The 21326-nt window shown below is 36.8% G+C and overlaps 1 protein-coding gene across 1 annotated transcript in view; it reads right to left on the bottom strand.

Annotated features, from left to right (window-relative positions):
* The window catches only part of LOC134840091 (uncharacterized), an 82285-nt gene that overhangs the window by 4189 nt on the left and 56770 nt on the right, over positions 1–21326 (bottom strand). The window contains exons 13-16 of the mRNA XM_063855783.1: positions 21108–21244; positions 20366–20633; positions 17812–17987; positions 16699–16963 (exon numbers count right to left, since the gene is read on the bottom strand). Of these exons, the coding sequence (XP_063711853.1) occupies positions 16699–16963; positions 17812–17987; positions 20366–20633; positions 21108–21244 (846 nt within the window). The remainder of the gene's footprint in view (positions 1–16698; positions 16964–17811; positions 17988–20365; positions 20634–21107; positions 21245–21326) is intronic.

Below are 21326 nucleotides of genomic sequence, written 5' to 3'. Positions count from 1 at the left end.
AATATGAAATTGTCAAAACTTGAGGAGACGAAGTTGGTCTATTTTCGCTAACTTCCTTTAAACGGCTTCAGTTTTCATAGCATACATAAAAGTATTCCTTAGTGGCGAGTAGAGTAATTCCAAATATAGATTCAGTTTCATTTGTTGATGTCAAAATTTAAACCTGAAGTATATCACGAGGTGTATGATGATAGCACAAATTACCATGCATTTGTACCATATAATATTTTAGCTGAAGACCCGAATGTGGCTAATTGACTGTCAATGATTTTAAAGCTCTTATACATGCTCACAGCTGTTTTTTTTAGGAAGTTCTCTTTCATTTCTTATGACTTCGGGCTTGCATGAAATCAGCGAGAAAACTTTTTGACGCTCCTCCGGTATGATCAGGTTGACTTCAACTATACAACCGCTTTCGCAGTATGTCCTCTAACACTTTTTCAACAATTGAAAATCGTTAATTGGTTATGGGCAGTGTTTCACTCTGCTACCCGTACAAACTAGTCGCGTCAATATTCAGGATAAAACTTGATAATTATTAGGAAGAAAAGTTGTCGAGGTACTTTCTGTTTGCTTTACAAAACCGGCGCGCGTTTCTGACTACATGCCTCCTCGTATCATTTGCTTGACAAAGGCAAATGTTTGCGATCAGTTAAGAGTTCAAGCGTGGTTTAGAAACTTTTAAAAAACGTTTCCGGAAAAACTACTTGCCGTGAAGTATCAGGCGCAATCAAGCTCGTTAGTTTGACGACAAACTACAGGAAATGCTTTGAAACTAAAACAAGCAATAGAATAACTGTGGTCAAATCAATTCGTGGTAATCACAAAACAACCAAACTTCAATTCGGTGAAAAACTTTGATGGTAGATTGGACTCGTTTCTGGTAGCACTAACATCCCCACTTGTTATGCTTGTTTTTACTTTGCTTGCGGAGGAAATCGAGTGTCCCGTAATTTTTCATATGATTTCAAGTATTAGTAAAAATATTCCCCTTTTACTCCATGATATCATTTTTTTCCACTGATTGGCCGAGTTTTGCGACATATATTTTTTTGATGCCGTCATTTCCGAAATAATGTGTTCCGAAGTGTTTTTTTTTCAGCGCTTTGATTATCGTGTGTAAATCAATAACTGACAAAAATGAGCTTAGACTGGAGGGTTGTTCGTTGTTTTCTATTAACTTTAAATTCAAACTGAGCCAACCCAGAAACTTGGTGGTATAGTGGCAATGATTAAAGACTACTTGATCATTGTCGAATAAACGGTTCTCTCATTTCCATCAAACCGTAGCAACTCCACATTCCTGGTGTACAATGACAGTGAAAAACATCACTTCAATTTTTTCCAAGTAAGTTTGTCTCGTTAGCGATTACTAATTAGAATCAACATCTTTTAAATCCTTTTTTGTGCTCAATTTTCAACGGCTCACTTTTCACAAGTTTGATCACTGCTTAGGTGGAGTCGCACGGTTGATGCATCTTAGGTGTTTGCCTGCTAGAACTTAGCGGATCAAGTTGCAGTCCCTATAGTCGCAAGGTCAGTCACCTTGAAACAAAATCTAATGCGTTGCCGCAAATCTACTGGTATGACGCAGACGCGCGAATGGTGAATTTCAATTGTTTTTGAGTTAGAATTTTGCGGATCAGGTTGGGGTGCGTATACTGACTCCAAATCAAATTAGGTTACTCTGGGTACGTACCAACGAGCTTTTATGTTCTTGAACTTGACAGTATCCGTCTCCCGGCTTCGTTTTTTGACATCAGGACATCATCGTCTCGTTAGCACAGTTCTGGGTATTGCTCAGAACTCCCACGGAAGCGCTTGTGAAGAAACATTTGCGGTAATTCTCATAAATGTGAATCGACGCACTTTGTGTCTCACGAACCAGTTTCATGAGACTTTTTATCAACACGTTGTGATATTTGACTCATCTATCAGCAAACAATCCACATTCAGATTACTTTTGAATATGTTTAACACCCTTAAGGACAAAAAATCATCATAGTTGAACCTGAATACAAATAAGTTTTGTTTTGATTTTTTTAAACAAATAATGAATGGGGTTTGAACAGATGAGGCGTTTTGGAAAAGAGGTATTAACATTTCAAATAATTCCTAAGTTATGAAAATTTTTCTTTAACCATTGTCTAGATATGGAGTAGAAAGTGTGCTCATTCACCCTGCAACGAAGCAATAAAAAAGCAACAATCATCTTCTTTGATGTTGATATTTCTGAATAGAGGAGAAGCAGGACTGGGTGACTCAGGTGAGCCGAAGAAGGATCCTGCTTTTAATGATGAAAAGGAAATGGTTTGCAGTTTTTCGAGTCGTTCAACAATACATAGGCTGCCGTTGGAAGAGAAAAAATTGACTTCGTTGACCATAAGTTCAATTTTGATCACTCCCACTTCAACATGAAATTGCACCTTGTTCAAGCCCTAATTCCACCTTTGCAGTTTAGGAGCGTCATTTCCTGTTTTCTGTCTTTGAGACTGTGTCGACACAATTTCCATCTGATCGCACTCTCTGTTGGCACAGCAAAGGATGTCGTTTCAATGCCATCTCATAGCGGCAGAGCGTTTTTCCTGAACAGATTGCAGCTTTCTGCAGTGCGAAAATTTGCATGACGCAACAAAAAATGACAATTGGAAGTCCTGTAATGTGGTAGCTCAACATAGCCCCAGTCTTCCAATACACTATCGAGTGAATCAATACGCTCTTTGCAAAAGCTTTGAGGAGGCGGACGAGAAATTGTATGAGTTATTTAACCATGTTTTTTCAAGGTATTTAATTTCCCAAAACTCATCACTTTGTTCAAAATCAATGGTTTTGTGATCCAACCGTTCGAAAATTGGAGGAATTTTGTATTCGGGTGTAGTTTAAATTTTTCTTTTTTTATTTAGACGCAAAATCAGCTAACACAAATAATCAACAGAGAGAGTTGACTGGTACTTCTTTTTAAAGCCCATGTAGTTTTGGTTTCAACGGAAAGAAAAAATTGCAAAAAAATTTCGCAGTTTCGAGATTTCAAAGTTTTGGATTTGCGTCTTTTTTCGAGCAGATAAAGCGAGCGAGCAGTCTTGCAAAAGCTTATTTTAATATCGTTAAAGGTTACAATAGCCAAATTTAAAAAGTAAAAACGTGGTTTTTTTTGAGTTACACTAGGGTTTTTGAAATTTTCTCAGCGCTTTTTTTTGGAATCAAATACTATAAAAAGCCGGAATTTTTTTTTAATTTTTCGAAATCGTTTTTCATTTTTTTCTCCTTCAGAATCAATTTTTTGCTTTGCTTCTTTTAGTATGAGTGTCAATTATGTTTGATCTTAGTTTTTTAGTTCAGACCTTTTTACTACGCCGAAAAAAAGATGAAGCAATTTAAAAAAAAAAAACTATTTCTATAACAATGATCAGGACATACTGTGCTAGTTGCTTTTCAAGCAGCTATCCTTCAAGCAGCTATTTTCTATAAAACTGATTTTTATACTGCCCAAAACTCTCACTATAATTTTTAAGGAGTAATGAAAAACTTTAAGAGGGCAGAAGCTTTTAGGAGACTGCTTCAGCATTTCAAATACCATCTCAGCACTCAAAAAAAATTTTTTAAAAGAATTCTATCGTTTATAATCACAGTTTGAATTGACCAAAAAGCCGGCTTGATTTTGGTAAAAACAGCAATTTCCCTATTTGAAAAAATTCAAGATTTTGGCCCAACCTGAACCGGTCTAATTTTTTAAATTTTAGTTTTTGGGCTGAAGTAGTAGTTTTTTGCTTTTCGTTTTTCATGATAGAACCTCCTAATTGACTTTATTTATAGTGCTCTTAGTATTTACGACAGCTCACGTCTGATTTTGGCTTCATCGAAAAAACGTTCGCTTCAACCAAGAAAAACTCTTGAAATCTTACTGAAAAACTTAATTAACTTCAACAAGGCCGAACTCTAACGTTTGATTTTCAAAAGTAATTTGAGCAAGTTCCCCAAAAAATAAAAACTGTTCTATTTCTAATGATTACGGTTTGAATGAACCAAAAAGCCGGCTTGATCTGGTTAAAAAAGCAAGTTCCCCATTTGAAATTTTAGGCCCATTCCAAACCAGTCTTAAGTTTTAACGTTTTTTCAGTGCTGAACTAATAATTAGAACGCTGAAAAAATCCCCCAAGAGTTTCTAACCCTTAGAAAAACTATCGCTTCCCCTTAATTTTGCTAGTACGAATTTATGGCTGTTTATGAATCATTTCTTCAAATAAAAAAAAATCTTTTGCATTTGAACGAATTGATCAGAACTATGTGGCTCACAGCTTCAAAAAACCCTGTTGTTAATTGGATATCTTTTTTTGTCAAGTTGCTTGTTTTTTGTCAAGTTTGTTTTCATGTTAGTAGCATCTGAATATTTTACTTCCAGTGCTTTCAGTGTGATTTTGCCCTATCGGAAAAAAGTTTTGCCTCAGCCATGATATATCAGGTCGGGGTGCGTATGCTGACTCCAAATCAAATTAGGTTACTCTGAGTACGTACCAACGAGCTTTTATGTTCTTGAACTTGACAGTATCCGTCTTCCGGCTTCGTTTTTCGACATCAGGACATCATCGTCTCGTGAGCACAATTCTGGCTGTTGCTCAGAGTTCCTACGGAAACGCTTGTGTAGAAATATTTGCGACAATTCTCATTTGTGAATCGACGCACTTTGTGTCTCACGAACCAGTTTCATAAGACTTTTCATCAACATGTTGTGATATTTGACTCATCTGTCAGCAAACATTCCATATTCAGATTATTTTTTGAATATGTTTAACACTCTTAAGGACAACAAATCACCATCGTTGAAGCTGAATACAAATAAATTTTGTTTTGATTTCTTTTACAAAACATGAATGGGGTTTGACCAGATGAGGCATCTTGGAAAAGAGGTAATAACATTTCAAATAATTGGTAACTTTTTAAAATTTTTCTCTAACCACTGTCTAGATATGGAGTAGAAAATGTGCTCATTCACCCTGCAACGAAGCAATAAAAAAGCAACGATCATCCTATTTGATGTTGCTGTTTCTGAGAAGAGGAGAAGCAGGACTGAGTGACTCAGGTGAGCCGAAGAAGGATCCTGCTTTTAAGGGTGAAAAGGAAATGGTTTGCAGGTTTACGAGTCCTTGAACAAACCATAGGCTGCCGCGGGAAGAAAAAAATTGACTTGGTTGACCATAAGTTCAATTTTGATCATTCCCACTTCAACATGAAATTGCACCTTGTTCAAGCCCTAATTCCACCTTTCCAGTTTAGGAGCGTCAGTTCCTGTTTTCTGTCTTTGAGACTGTGTCGACACAATTTCCATCTGATCGCACTCTCTGTTGGCACAGCAGAGGATGTCGTTTCAATTTCAATGCCATTCATCATAGCGGCAGAGTGTTTTTCCTGAGCAGATTGCAGCTTTCTGCAGTGCGAAAATTTGCATGGCGCAACAAACAATGACAATTGGAAGTCCTGTAATGTGGTAGCTCAACATAGCCCCAGTCTTCCAATACCCTATCGAGTGAATCAATACGCTCTTCGCAACAGCTTTCTTGAGGCGGACGAGAAATTGTATGAGTTATTTACTCATGTTTTTTCAAGGTATTTAATTTCCCAAAACTCATCACTTTGTTCAAAATCAATGGTTTTTATGATCCAACCGTTCGAAAAAAGTGGAGGAATTTTGTATTCGGGTGTAGTTTAGTTTTTTATTTTTTTTTATTTACACGCAAAATCAGCTAACACAAATAATCAACAGAGAAAGTTGACTGGTACGTCATTTTAAAGCCCATATAGTTGTGGTTTCAACGGAGAGAAAAATTAGGAAACAAATTTCGCAGCGTCGAGATTTCAAAATTTTGGATTTGCGTCTTTTTTCGAGCGGATAAAGCGAGCGAGCAGTCTTGCAAAAGCTTTTTTTTATATCGTTAAAGGTTACAATAGCCAAATTTAAGAAGTAAAAACGTGTTTTTTTTTGAGTTACACTAGGGTTTTTGAATTTTTCTAAGCGCTTTTTTGGAATCAAATACTTCAAAAAAGCGGAATGTTTTTTTAATTTTTCGAAATCGTTTTTTAATTTTTTCTTCTTCAGAATCAATTTTTGGCTTTGCTTCTTTTAGTATGAGTGTCAATTATGTTTGATCTTAGTTTTTTAGTTCAGACCTTTTTACTACGCCGAAAAAAAAAGATGAAGCAAATTAAAAAAAAAACAATTTCTATAACAATCATCAGGACAATCTGTGCTAGTTGCTTTTCAAGCAGCTATCCTTCAAGCAGCTATTTTCTATAAAACTGATTTTTATACTGCCCGAAACTCTCACTATAATTTTTAAGGAGTGATGAAAAACTTTAAGAGGGCAGAAGCTTTTAGGAGACTGCTTCAGCATTTCAAATACCATCTCAGCACTCAAAATAAATTTTTTAAAAGAGTTCTATCGTTTATAATTACAGTTTGAATTGACCAAGAAGCCGGCTTGATTTTGGTAAAAACAGCAATTTCCCTATTTGAAAAAATTCAAGTTTTTGGCCCAACCTGGACCGGTCTAATTTTTTAAATTTCAGTTTTTGCGCTGAAGTAGTATTTGAAATGCTGAAATAGTCCCATAAAAGTTGGTACGCCTTACTAAAACCATCGCTGTTCCTTAGGTTTAATATAAAAACTTTACGTCTGTTTAAGAATCAGTTTTTGCCCTTGCACTTTGAACGAGTTGATCAGAAATATCTGGCTTAAAGCTTCAATAAACCCTGTTGTTGAATGGATATGTATTGTTGTCAAGTTTTTTGCTTTTCGTTTTTCATGATAGAACCTCCTAATTGACTTTACTTATAGTGCTCTTAGTATTTACGACAGCTCACGTTTGGTTTTGGCTTCATCGAAAAAACTTTCGCTTCAACCAAGAAAAACTCTTGAAATCTTGCTGAAAAACTTAATTAACTTCAACAAAGTCGAACTCTAACATTTGATTTTCAAAAGTAATTTGAGCAAGTTCCCCAAAAAACAAAAATTCTTCTACTTCTAATGATTACGGTTTGAATGAACCAAAAAGCCGGCTTGATCTGGTTAAAAAAAGCAAGTTCCTCATTTGAAATTTTAGGCTCATTTCAAACCAGTCTTAAGTTTTAACGTTTTTTCAGTGCTGAACTAATAATTGGAACGCTGAAAGAATCCCCCAAGAGTTTCTATCCCTTAGAAAAACTATCGCTGCCCCTTAATTTTGCTAGTACGAATTTATGGCTGTTTATGAATCAATTCTTCATATAAAAAAATTTGTTTTGCATTTGAACGAATTGATCAGAACTATCTGGCTCACAGCTTCAAAAAACCCTGTTGTTAATTGGACATATTTTTTTTTGTCAAGTTGCTTGTTTTTCTTCATGTTTGTTTTCATGTTAGTAGCATCTGAATATTTTACTTCCAGTTCTTTCAGTGTGATTTTGCCCAATCGGAAAAAAGTTTTGCCTCAGCCATGATATCTCGCTCAAAAACTTAAGTAACTTCAAGAACACCAAACTCTACTTGAATTGCGACATCTGCTCTTAGCCAGCCGTGCAGAAAATTTTTGACTTTTGAAAATAGTTTGAGAAAAAGCACGCCTTACTTGTATGGGATGGCCTTGAGACGACCTCCTCTGCTGCACCAAAGGAACTGAATCTGTTTTCAGGGGAAACTGGGCCGTCAGGATCTCACGAACGGAGAAAACGAGAAGTACTTGACTTAAGCTATGATGCAAAAAAGGAGGAAATTGAAGCTCTTATATTGGAGAAAGTAAAAGAGGGCTTAAAAAATTGCAAAAATTGCGAAAACATTTCATGTGGAAATGCGTTTGATCAAACTTCCCACTGTGTAGGACAAGGAAGCTAGAAATTACGAAAGAACCATGCTGTTACAAAACAGCGAGACCTTGACAGTGTTCAACAAGGCAAAAACTAATGGTCAATACAGGAAGCTGGTTGAACAGATTGTCAACCAAGTCAAAACTTTTTTTCTATGGCAGTGGATGGATAATTGTTCAAACTGAAAAAACTGCAAATCAGCTTTGCAATTTTTCACCAATAAAAGTAGGATCCTACTTCAACGCACTTGATGCACTTAGCCCTGCGTCTACTCTCCTCGTAATTATCAACACAAAAGGAGACGACGGTTGCTTTTTATTTTGCTTCGTTCCAGTATAACATAGGTTGAATGAGCCTGCCCTCTACTCCACATTTAGTGTCGGTGTTAGTGAAAAATAAACTTTAAATCCACAATCTCGAAAAAAAAGGAACTGTGAAATTCAATGGGTAATGCAAAACGCCAATAGATATATGGATTTAAACAGATTCGAAAGGTTTAACAACCGTCACGTCAAAGTCTTTCGGTAAGCCAAACTTTTCTATTTAACGCGTATACTGACTCCAAATCAAATTAAGTTACTCTGAGTACGTACAAACGAGCTTTTATGTTCTTGAACTTGACAGTATCCGTCTTCTGGCTTCGTTTTTTGACATCAGTACATCATCGTTTCGATAGCACAATTCTGGCTGTTGCTCAGATTTCCTACGGAAACGCTTGTGTAGAAACATTTGCGACAATTCTCATATGTGAATCGACGCACTTTGTGTATCACGAACCAGTTTCATGAAGCAAGTTCCTCATTTGAAATTTTAGGCTCATTTCAAACCAGTCTTAAGTTTTAACGTTTTTTCAGTGCTGAACTAATAATTGGAACGCTGAAAGAATCCCCCAAGAGTTTCTATCCCTTAGAAAAACTATCGCTGCCCCTTAATTTTGCTAGTACGAATTTATGGCTGTTTATGAATCAATTCTTCATATAAAAAAATTTGTTTTGCATTTGAACGAATTGATCAGAACTATCTGGCTCACAGCTTCAAAAAACCCTGTTGTTAATTGGACATATTTTTTTTGTCAAGTTGCTTGTTTTTCTTCATGTTTGTTTTCATGTTAGTAGCATCTGAATATTTTACTTCCAGTTCTTTCAGTGTGATTTTGCCCAATCGGAAAAAAGTTTTGCCTCAGCCATGATATCTCGCTCAAAAACTTAAGTAACTTCAAGAACACCAAACTCTACTTGAATTGCGACATCTGCTCTTAGCCAGCCGTGCAGAAAATTTTTGACTTTTGAAAATAGTTTGAGAAAAAGCACGCCTTACTTGTATGGGATGGCCTTGAGACGACCTCTTCTGCTGCACCAAAGGAACTGAATCTGTTTTCAGGGGAAACTGGGCCGTCAGGATCTCACGAACGGAGAAAACGAGAAGTACTTGACTTAAGCTATGATGCAAAAAAGGAGGAAATTGAAGCTCTTATATTGGAGAAAGTAAAAGAGGGCTTAAAAAATTGCAAAAATTGCGAAAACATTTCATGTGGAAATGCGTTTGATCAAACTTCCCACTGTGTAGGACAAGGAAGCTAGAAATTACGAAAGAACCATGCTGTTACAAAACAGCGAGACCTTGACAGTGTTCAACAAGGCAAAAACTAATGGTCAATACAGGAAGCTGGTTGAACAGATTGTCAACCAAGTCAAAACTTTTTTTCTATGGCAGTGGATGGATAATTGTTCAAACTGAAAAAACTGCAAATCAGCTTTGCAATTTTTCACCAATAAAAGTAGGATCCTACTTCGACGCACTTGATGCACTTAGCCCTGCGTCTACTCTCCTCGTAATTATCAACACAAAAGGAGACGACGGTTGCTTTTTATTTTGCTTCGTTCCAGTATAACATAGGTTGAATGAGCCTGCCCTCTACTCCACATTTAGTGTCGGTGTTAGTGAAAAATAAACTTTAAATCCACAATCTCGAAAAAAAAGGAACTGTGAAATTCAATGGGTAATGCAAAACGCCAATAGATATATGGATTTAAACAGATTCGAAAGGTTTAACAACCGTCACGTCAAAGTCTTTCGGTAAGCCAAACTTTTCTATTTAACGCGTATACTGACTCCAAATCAAATTAAGTTACTCTGAGTACGTACACACGAGCTTTTATGTTCTTGAACTTGACAGTATCCGTCTTCTGGCTTCGTTTTTTGACATCAGTACATCATCGTTTCGTTAGCACAATTCTGGCTGTTGCTCAGATTTCCTACGGAAACGCTTGTGTAGAAACATTTGCGACAATTCTCATATGTGAATCGACGCACTTTGTGTATCACGAACCAGTTTCATGAGACTTTTCATCAACATATTGTGATATTTGACTCATCTGTCAGCAAAGATTCCACATTCAGATTATTTTTTGAATATGTTTAAAACTCTTAAGGACAACAAATCACCATCGTTGAACCTGAATACAAATAAATTTTGTTTTGACTTTTTTTTACAAAACATGAATGGGGTTTGACCAGATGAGGCATCTTGGAAAAGAGGTATTAACATTTCAAATAATTCGTAACTTATTGAAATTTTTCTCTAACCACTGTCTAGATATGGGGTAGAAAATGTGCTCAGTCACCCTGCAACGAAGCAATAAAAAGCAACGATCATCTTCTTTGATGTTGCCATTTCTGAGAAGAGGAGAAGCAGGACTGAGTGACGCAGGTGAGCCGAAGAAGGATCCTGCTTTTAATGGTGAAAAGGAAATGGTTTGCAGTTTTTCGAGTCCTTGAATAAACCATAGGCTGCCGCAGGACAAAAAAAATTGACTTGGTTGACCATAAGTTCAATTTTGATTATTCCCACTTCAACATGAAATTGCACCTTGTTCAAACCCTAATTCAACCTTTCCAGTTTAGGAGCGTCAGTTCCTGTTTTCTGTCTTTGAGACTGTGTCGACACAATTTCCATCAGATCGCACTCTCTGTTGGCACAGCAGAGGATGTCGTTTCAATGCCATCTCATAGCGGAAGAGCGTTTTTCCTGAGCAGATTGCAGCTTTCTGCAGTGCGAAAATTTGCATGACGCAACATACAATGACAATTGGAAGTCTTGTAATGTGGTAGCTCAACATAGCCCCGGTTTTCCAATACACTATCGAGTGAATCAATACGCTCTTCGCAAAATTTTTGACGAGGCGGACAAGAATTGTATTTATTTTTTACTCATGTCTTTTCAAGGTATTTGTCTTCTCAAAACTCATCACTTTCTTCAAAATTAGGGGTTTTGTGATCCAAGCGGTCTAAGAATGTGGAGGAACTTTGCCTTCGGGTGTAATTTAGATTTTTCTTCTTTTACACGCAAAATCAGCTAGCACAAATAATAAAAAATCAACAGAGGGAGTTGACTGGTATTGATTGGTTTTAAAGCCCATATAAATGTGGTTTCTACGGTAAGAAAAATTTTGCTAAAAAATTTCGCAGCGCCGAGATTTCAAAATTCTGGATTTGGGTCTTATTTCGAGCGGATAAAGCGAGCGAGCAGTCTTGTAAAAGCTTAATTTAATATCGTTAAAGGTTACAATAGCTAAAATTAAAATGTAAAAACGTGGTTTTCTTTGAGTTACATTAGGATTTTTGAAACTTTCTAAGCGCTTTTTTGGAATCAAATACTTCAAAAAGCCGGAAAATTTTTGAAATAGTTTTTCAATTTTTTTTTTCTGCAAACCCAGTTTTTCGCTTTGCTTTTTTTAGTATGAGTGTCAAATAAGCTTGATCTTAATTCTTTCCTTCAGACCTTTTTACTAGGCTGAAAAAAAGACGAAACAAATTGTAAAAAAACTATTTCTATAACAATGCTCAGGACAATCTTTGCTAGTTGCACTTCAAGCAGCTATCCTCCAAGCAGCTATCTTTTATAAAAACTGATTTTTATACAGCCGGAAACTCTTTTTATAATTTTCAAGGAGTAATGGAAACTTTTAAGAGGGCAGAAGCATTTAGGAGACCTGCTTCAGCACTCAAAAGTTTTTTAAAAAAGAGTTCTATTATTTATAATTACAGTTTGAATTGACCAAGTAGCCGGCTTGATTTTTTGTTAAAAAACAGCAATTTCCCTATTTGAAAATATTCAAGTTTGTGGCCCAATCAGAACTGGTCTAATTTTTTTGAATTTTAGTTTTTGGGCTGAAGTAGTAATTGAAATACTGAAATAGTCCCCCAAGAGTCGGTACGCCTTAAAAAAACATCGCTATTCTTTAGTTTTAATATAAAGCATTTACGTCTGTTTAAGAATCAGTTTTTTCCCCTTGCACTTTGAACGAGTTGAATAGAAATATCTGGCTTAAAGATTCAATAAATCTTGTTGTTGAATGAATATGCATTGTTGTCAAGTTTTTTGCTTTTTGTTTTTCATGATAGAAGCTCCTAAATGACCTTAATAATAGTGCTCTTAGTATTTACGCCTGCTTACGTCTGATTTTGGCTTCATCGAAAAAAGTTTCGCTTCAACCAAGAAAAACTTTTGGAATCTTGCTGAAAACCTAATTAACTTCAACAAGGCCGAACTCTAACAGCTGAGTTTCAAAAGTAATTTAGTCATTTGAGCAATAACCCAAAAAATAAAAATTGTTCTATTTCCAATGACTACGGTTTGAATGAACCAAAAAGACGGCTCGATCTGTTTAAAAAAAGCAAGCTCCTCATTTGAAATTTTAGGCTCATTCCGAACCAGTCTAAGTTTTAAAGTTTTTTCAGTGTTGAACTAAAAATTGGAACGCTGAAAGAAACCCCCAAGAGTTTCTATCCCTTAGAAAAACTATCGCTACCCCATAATTTTGCTAGTACAAATTTATGGCTGTTTATGAATCAATTCTTCAAATAAAACTTTTTTTTTGCATTTGAACGAGTTGATCAGAATTATCTGGCTCAAAGCTTCGAAAAACCCTGTTGTTAATTGGATATCTTTTTTTGTCAAGTTGCTTGTTTTTTGTCAAGTTTGTTTTTCATGTTAGTAGCATCTAATTATTGTACTTCCAGTGCTTTCAGTGTGATTTTGCCCTATTGGAAAAAAGTTTTGCCTCAGCCATGATATCTTGCTCAAAAACTTAAGTAACTTCAAGAACACCAAACTTTACTTGAATTGCGACATCTGCTCCTAGCCGGCCGTGCAGAAAATTTTTGACTTCTGAAAATAGTTTGAAAAAAGAATGCCTTAATTGTATGGGATGGCCTTGAGACGACCTCCTCTGCTGCACCAAAGGAACTGAATCTGTTTTCAGGGGAAACTGGGCAGTCAGGATTTCACGAACGGAAAAAAAGAGAAGTACTTGCCTTAAGCTATGATGTAAAAAAGGAGAAAATTGAAGCTCTTATACTCGAAAAGGTAAAAGAGGGCTTAAAAAATTGCAAAAATCAGGAAACATTTCATGTGGAAATGCGTTTGATCAAACTTCCCACTGTGTAGAACAAGGAAACTAGAAGTTACGAAAAAACCATGCTGTTACAAAACACCAAGACCTTGACAGTGTTCAACGAGGCAAAAATCACTGGTCAGTACAGGAAGCTGATTGAACAGATTGTCAACCAAGTCAATTTTTTTTCTCATGGCAGTGGATGAATAATTGTTCAAATTGAAAAAACTACAAATCAGCTTTGCAATTTTTCCACCAATAAAAGTACAATCCTACTTCGACCCACTTGATGCACTTAGCCTGCGTCTACTCTCCTCGTAATTATCAACACAAAAAGAGACGACGGTTGCTTTTTATTTTGCTTCGTTCCAGTATAACATAGGTTGAATGAGCCTGCCCTCTACTCCACATTTAGTTTCGGTGTTAGTGAAAAATAAACTTTTAATCCACAATCTCGAAAAAAAATAAACTGTGAAATTCAATGGGTAATGCAAAACGCCAATAGATATATGGATTTAGACATATTCGGAAGGCCTAACAACCGTCACGTCAAAGTCTTCCGGTAAGCCAAACTTTTCTATTTAACGTTTCGATTCAAGCAAAAAATGAATTTTGTGTTAATTTCAACGATGCTGAATTGTTGCTCTTAAGAGACTCCACCATGATCAAGACTAACTTGAAAGTGGACTTATTGCTGCTGACAGATGGGTCAAAGTATCGCTACGTATTGATAAAAAACGAAAGAGTTGGAACTCGTGAGGCACAAAGCGCATCATTCCAATCTGATATATAGCCTCAAATCTTTCTACACGTGCGCTCCCTTAGACTGTCTGAGAGGACACCAAGAACTGTGGTATTGGGACAAAGCTTTCGCGATCACAATACCCCAGCTGGTAACGGATACCCACAAGTTCAAGACCCTAACAGCTCGTTGGCACGTATCTGGAGTAATTCGATTTGATTTGAAATCACTGCTATTACCAGCATACGGACCACAATTTGATCGGCGAAAACCCAGCCCGCCATTAATTAAAATTCATCAACCGTGCGGCTACGCTTTAGCAGTAATCGAATTTGAGAAAACAACCTGTTAATGTTTGAGCTCAAAAAGGTCCTGATTTTGATGAAAGAACTAACCCAGGGATTTAGATATCGAACGACTGCATGAATTAGGAAAAAGTTCACGTGAAAGTGGGCATGATCAAAATTCCCACTGTGTAAGAAGAGGACACCAAAAATAACGAAAGAAAAAAGATTCGCGCTAAATGTCTCATACTTCAATTTCATGATCAGAAGTGAACTGTGGTTCACTTGATAGTTCACTTGAACTGTGATTTACTCGGTGATTAGCATCTCTTGTACTTGACTACAGAAGGGCTATTGCTTGGTTTCGTTTCAAAGCATTTTCTAAGTTTTTTTCAATTTAACGGGCTGGATTGCGCCTGGTACTCTATCGCAAGTAATCTTTCTGGAGACGTTCCTTACAAACTTGTAATTCCGAAACAAAGCTACTAACTGATGTCAAACATCTGTCTTTAACCAGCTAGTGATTTAAAAAGGTATGTCGTCAGATTACGCTCGCCGCTTTTATAAAGGGGATAATAAGTTTCTCGACATTTTTTCACTCTTAGAACCATTAAGCTGCATCGTCAATATTGACGCCACTGAATTGTACGGGGGCATATTGAAACACTGCCCATTGCCACTGCACCTTGCCATGAATAAGTTTCTGGACAATTTTTCACTCTTAGAACCATCAGACTACATCGTCAATATTGACGCCACTGAATTGTACGGGGCATTTTGAAACACTGCCCATTGCCATTGAACAATTTTTTAATTGTGGAAAAAAGGTTGGAGGACATACTGCTAAGCCAGGGAAACCTCTGAAAGGGGTCATGTTATTTAAGTTAATCTGACCATACCCGAAGATTTCCTCGCCAATCACCTTCTTGCCCATCTCGTTAAGCTGTGGATTTTGCTGCAACGAGCACGGAAGTGTCGTCATGTTAGAAAAATTGGGAATCACCACACTGCCAAAGGTAGCAAAGCTTCTGAAGTTCTTGCACCCTTGAAAATGTTTTGGGTAAGTGATTTGGTACCCGTTGTCGACCTGAACAACCACCTACGAAAAACCGCGGGGAAAAAAAGAACTTTTACAAGCTGATTAATATTTCAGCGTTTCGTAAGACTATGGAAATTAATTTAGGACGGAAGAAGCTGTAGATCGAAAGAACTGAGAAGTAATTTTTTGGAAGAACAACCCTGAACATTTTAAGAGCTCATTATCAAACATTGGAACTGATTCTCGACTTCGAACTTCTGTACTGTGGCACGGACAAGTTTATTTATGCTACAAAAACTGACAACTTGTACAAGCGTTGGATTATCACGAAAAATGTCGAGGTAACTTTTTTTATAACTCATATTTAAGAGTCTACCACTCTTTGGAAAAAAAGTATAGAAATTTGTTTGCTGTTGATCGAAGTTTTAGGCATTATTGGTAATGATAAAACTGTAAAGTAACTCTACCTTGCTTTCAAGAAATGAAGGAAAATTTTAGAAGGCACACGAAGTTCAGAGCCAAAGAGGTAAAACGGACTGCATAGAGAGAATTCAATCTACAATCTACAATCTACTCGGATTATACATCTACAATCTACAAAATTGTTTCGAAAGGTTACACTACAATGAGAGTAAAGTAAAACGGGTGTACTAACATGACAGTAAAGTAATTTCTACAATTTTTTTGGCCATAAGGCTGCTGAAGAATTTGTATTTTGAAAGACTTAAACAAGTACAATTGGATCAACTCACACAATGACACTGATAACATTTCACTCGAAATTCAACTGCCGAATTGCGGATTTTTGTAGCTAGCTTGCTCAGAAACAGAGCTGCGAGAAGTTCCATTTTGTTTATTGGAAGCATCGGAAGAAAGACCACCTGCAAAAGCGAGCGAAGAAAACATGAACCACAAACACTCAATTTTGAAACAATTAGTTTGAGATTGTTTTTTATTAATCTTCCTTTTAAAATTTCGTTTAAAACTTGTTACCTTCAGACGAATAAGCTAGTTGACACAAACCAATTTTAGCCTAAGTCATTGGTTTAGTTTTAGTTACATTATTACAGATTTCACTTGCCATGAAAAACGTTCGACGAAAAGAAAAAAAGCCAGGAAATGCTATCCACATAAAACTAAGACGAAAAATAGCAGTTCAGGAGGAATTAAGAAAAATGAATTTGATTACAAAATGGAATTAATCTGCGGGAAAAAGGCCCGCTGTAGGAGAATTTAGAAGGAATCATTTTGCTCTACGTGATAACCCCCACATCCACACACACACACACACACACTCTCAGACACGCACAGACACACTTAGTATTTAGTATGGACCCCTTAGGATCCGGGACACGGCACAATACTACTGAACGAAATAGCGAAACTATTATCATTATAACCTACCAGTGACTACAGTGACTTTAATCAACAGCCTTGCCGTTGTCAAGAACGGATAAACAGCGTATACATCATCTCCGTAATGGTAGAAACCAGCCCCTGCATCACTGGGCAAAATTCTCACTTTTGCTTCGTGCAGAGCGCGTCTGATTAATAGCAATTCATTGTTGATTGCGTCGAGGTCAGCCGGGTTCGTCGGGTTAAAGGGACAAAGGAATGAACTATAATCTGACTGACAAGCTTGGTCGCTTTGAATCCACTCGTAGACGATCTGAAATAGTCAAAAAAAATCAAAAAACACAAGAACTATGTTTTTTTTCAGGTTTTGTGTTGGTAACAAACTTTTGATGGTTATGTTTTAATATCAATCTCCGAAGTCCATTGGAGCTGTTAGTTTTTATTCTATTAGAACTGCTAATTTTTATTATGTTAAAATTTTTTGTTAGGCAGTTTTGGAAGGACTTGCTTTGAAAATGAGCTTTGGCTCATCTGCAATTTAGCTCACTTGATGTATTCGTCAAAATTTTAGGAACCTGCCGAAAATGGGTTTAGTTAAACAGTGCAAAAATTAGCAGTGCAAAAAATTTGATTTTATGAGAACAAGCAATTTCCTGGGTGACTTAAGTTCATATAAGCAGTAGCGGATTTACGGGCGGGGGCGGATGCCCTTCCCCTCAGGGATTCGACCCCTTGCCGAACCAAAGGGTCCCTCCTCCCTTTGTACTGTTTTCAGATATCAATTTTTGGCTGACTGATCCTAAAATTTTTCTCAAGGCGCCTTGGGCGCCAATCTATACTAATTTTAGGCGGGTGGGAAGGGGGGGGGGTTAGGCAGCGCGCGCCGAAAAAACGCGATTTTTTGGTCGGAATTTTCCAAAAAGTGCCTAAAAACGCCTCTTTGACCTTTTCAAAAAGTTGACTGCGGCGCAGAAAATTTGGTCATATTTGAGTCTTCATAGTGGGAGAGCTCAGAAAATCAATTTGGTCACCTAAAATAAGTGGACAAAATTTTCAAAATTTCTTTGAAAATCCCACCCACCCTCGAGAAATTTCTAGATCCGCGCCTGCATAAAAGGGAAACAAGTTTAGGGTAAAGGAGCAAGTCAAGAGGTTTCTAACAATGGGTGAGCCATTGAATCCATCTTGGACAACCGGTTGATTTTGCCAACATCTCCACTCGCCATCTGCATTCTTCAGCGAAAGGACCTCTACGTATGGCAAGGGGTCAAGCAGTTCAACCAGCTCATTGCCAATGTCATCGGTTGAAAACAAGTTCGAAGGCGAGTCACAGGGAACTAAAAAGAAAAATAGAGCTGAAAAAACGTAAAAATACACCTTCTTATTGACAAAAAATACGTCAGAAACTACTGCTCATCATGTTTTGCGAGTTCAAAAGCGGCAGAAAATTTTTGGATGCTGAGTGTTTTTTGAGAATTTAAAAAAACAAAAGTAGCTTTTTTGTCACTCTCTTCCTAAAAGCTATTGTAAGTGGACTTCAAAAACAACTTAAAGAAAACTCGTTCGGCCAAAAAGGGGATTTGAGGTTGGACGCTTCCCAAAGAATTCGACCCCTTGACCACCCAGAAGGGCCCCCTTTGGTACTATTTTAGGCGCACTTTCTTCCTGACCGACCCCAGAAATCTGATATTCTTCTAAAGAAGTCTTTGGCGCCAACATATTATAATTTTACGGAGGGAGCACGCGCCAAAAAGAACTCAATGTTTTGGTCAAAAGCTTCCAAAAAGTACTTAAAAACGTTCTTTTTTTAACAATTTGTTGAAATTGTCAACGGCGCAGAAAATTTGGCTAAATAGGGCCAATGTGATTTGAGAGAGCTTAGAAAATCTATTTGATTGACTAAGAAGTACAAAGTTTAAATTTTTTTTAAATCCACCCCCTCGAGAATATCCTAGATCCGCCACTGAATTGGATCAGCAGCGTTTCTTTGGTTGAGATCATGTGGATGTCAGAAAACATAGCTCAGAAACTAATTTTCAAACGCGAAAGTCTGAACATGCAAAAAAAGTTCATGAAAGTCTGGAGCTGGACGTAAACAGCGGACCACCCTGGGGTGTTATACATGAAAATCACATTTTTTTGCTGAAATCGGCATTTCAAATTATACGAGAAAACTCACTCAAACAAGATGAGTATATCACGCGGTCAGTTTAAAGATTCTTATCTGCAAAGTGAAAGGACCATGAAATTTTTCAGGCCTTAACGCGAACCACTTTTGCACCTCTGATTAAGACGTTCATACATAGTTTTTGTTTATTGTTCCGACAATTTGAAAAATAAAGAGGAACTTTGGATTCAGTTAGGTTCTAGTTTTGTTTTATCAGACCAATGAAAACCATTTCTGTTGTGATTTGAACGACATTAAAAATTTCCAAAAAGTTCTCAGTGTGGAGAAAAACCGGTTTGAAATTTTCGATTTTTCGCCTAATTTCGACCGAATAACGTAATGATAACTTGTTAAATTGGTCATTTAGGCTTAAAAATTTAAAATTGCTAATCGGAAACTAGTTTTGAATGCTTTTGGTGGCACTCCACTTGCAAAAAAAAAACTTTTTTCGTGTGAGTTTTTTTTTCCATATTTTGTTATTCTTTGATTGAAGACAACCATTAAGAGGACAATTTCTGACAATTTTTGTGTCTGTATGTTCCTGGATTCGAGAGACAAGTCTTCAAGTATGTTCGAAAGGTTAGAGGATTCCACGTGAAAAATTTCCGTAGATTCCGCGCACAAAATTGGTAATCTAAAATTGGTCGGCACACTAGTTTTTTTGCCAATTCCGAACAAACTAGTATAGTTAGTTGGTTGTTCCAGATTCCGCAAATGTATGTGGATTCCGCAAATGTATGTGGATTCCGCAAACTTATGCGGATTCTGCCTTTAATTTGCGGATTCCACCTTCAGTTGCGGATTCCGCGACAGCTTAAATTTACTAAACACATGCAGTAATAATTGCTTGTAGATTCACAAACTGTTTGAGAATCCGCAAATTTTCTCGCGGATTCTACAAAATTTGTTGCGGACTCCGCAAAGTTGCCTTTTTTGGAGCAATTTTGAGCAATACAGTGTTTTAGCTATTTTCCCTGGGATCTAAAACAGCAAAAAAGATCAAAGAAAAACATAAATATAGCGGATTCCACGACAATTCTGTTTGTGAACTGTTGCGGAGTTCAATTACAACTCACAAAATGCACAGTAGTTTGGTCTCGTAATGACTTTTATCGATTATTCTCAATTTATTAAACTTTTACCCGTGTGCACTAGATTTGATTTTTGATGTTTTAAAAATACGTACAAAAATGACCATGATTTACAGAATTGAAAATTCTGAATAACTTTAACTTGTAGTTCTTATTATTATGGTCGCAATAATCTGAGCTACTTGCACAGCAACCGGCTATCAATGTTTTTTTTCTATACTTTTCTTTTTGGTTTTCACGCAAAATCAGGTACCTCAAACAATCATCGGACTGGGTTGAGCTATATTTCATGTTAAAGCCCTTTTAGTCGTCATTCGAACGACACTATAAAATTTTCAAAACACGACGTTCAAAAAACGATACTGATTTAAAGAACCTAAATTTTTGAAGAACATTATTTGTAGTTTTTATGTTTATTCTCAGTTATTATTACAAACTATCAAATGAAAAAACTCACCGTTCGATAAACTTGACTTCTCGGTCGAAAATTTCAGAATCGTCTCGGTTGGCAGCATTGAGTAGATTCCTATATCATTATACAGGAATCCGTATTGACCATCAGTAGCCATATATGGTCCAGGCGCGTGGCGGCTGAAAAGCGTGACGTAATTGTCGTAGAGTGAGGTCACCTCATGACCGGTTAGATTTGCTTCTGAATCTTTGCAGAAGTAGTGGTTATATGGGTTCTCACAGCCGTATACATGGTGTTTCCAAGATCCAGAAATCTGGAAAAAATTGAAAAACTGGGAATTTTGATGCAGAAAAGGTTAGTGTTTGGATGACAGGACATTTTGCCCCAGAAAATATTTTCCTGTGACATAAACATCAAATTGTATTACATAAACAAATTGCCTTACGCTAACCTGCCCCAATAATACGCATTATGTTTCACTGAAACACAAAATCGCGCAGCAACCAATGTCTTTGAAGTTATACTAGTTAAGCAGTTATCTATTAAGAGACTACCAAATTAACAAATTAGACAATTTGATCTAAGATTATAGTCTTTTAGGTTTATTTGAGCTTCAATAGGGTCCATTTTCGGTACTTGAGGGCGAAAAAAAAACAGTTCCCACCTTCCCTGAAAAAATGCACGGAGATTTCAATCAAGAATGTATCAGCGGCTCTCATAAATTGAAGAAAAGTTTGGTGGTCTTTGTTATCCTCGTCTACAAAATGGTGATAGTTTTCATTTTTACCCTGGAATAGCAGATTGGGCTTCCGTCTGCATGAGTGAGTCCAAACCTGATCACTTTTTCGTTTAGGCTCAGACTCTCCAGAAAAAGAGCTCCTTGGTCAAGGGAGTAGACTGTCTTTTGGACTAGATCACATCGTGCTAACAAAACAATTGATGATCTATGATCTATGAATTAATGACTATCCATTTATGATCGCCCCAATCTGAGCTTTCTATTCAT

Source organism: Symsagittifera roscoffensis, chromosome 2 (genome assembly GCF_963678635.1).
Source record: "Symsagittifera roscoffensis chromosome 2, txSymRosc1.1, whole genome shotgun sequence".
In the NCBI taxonomy this organism is placed as follows: Eukaryota; Metazoa; Xenacoelomorpha; order Acoela; family Convolutidae; genus Symsagittifera; species Symsagittifera roscoffensis.
This window is presented reverse-complemented; position numbering and strand designations above follow the sequence as displayed.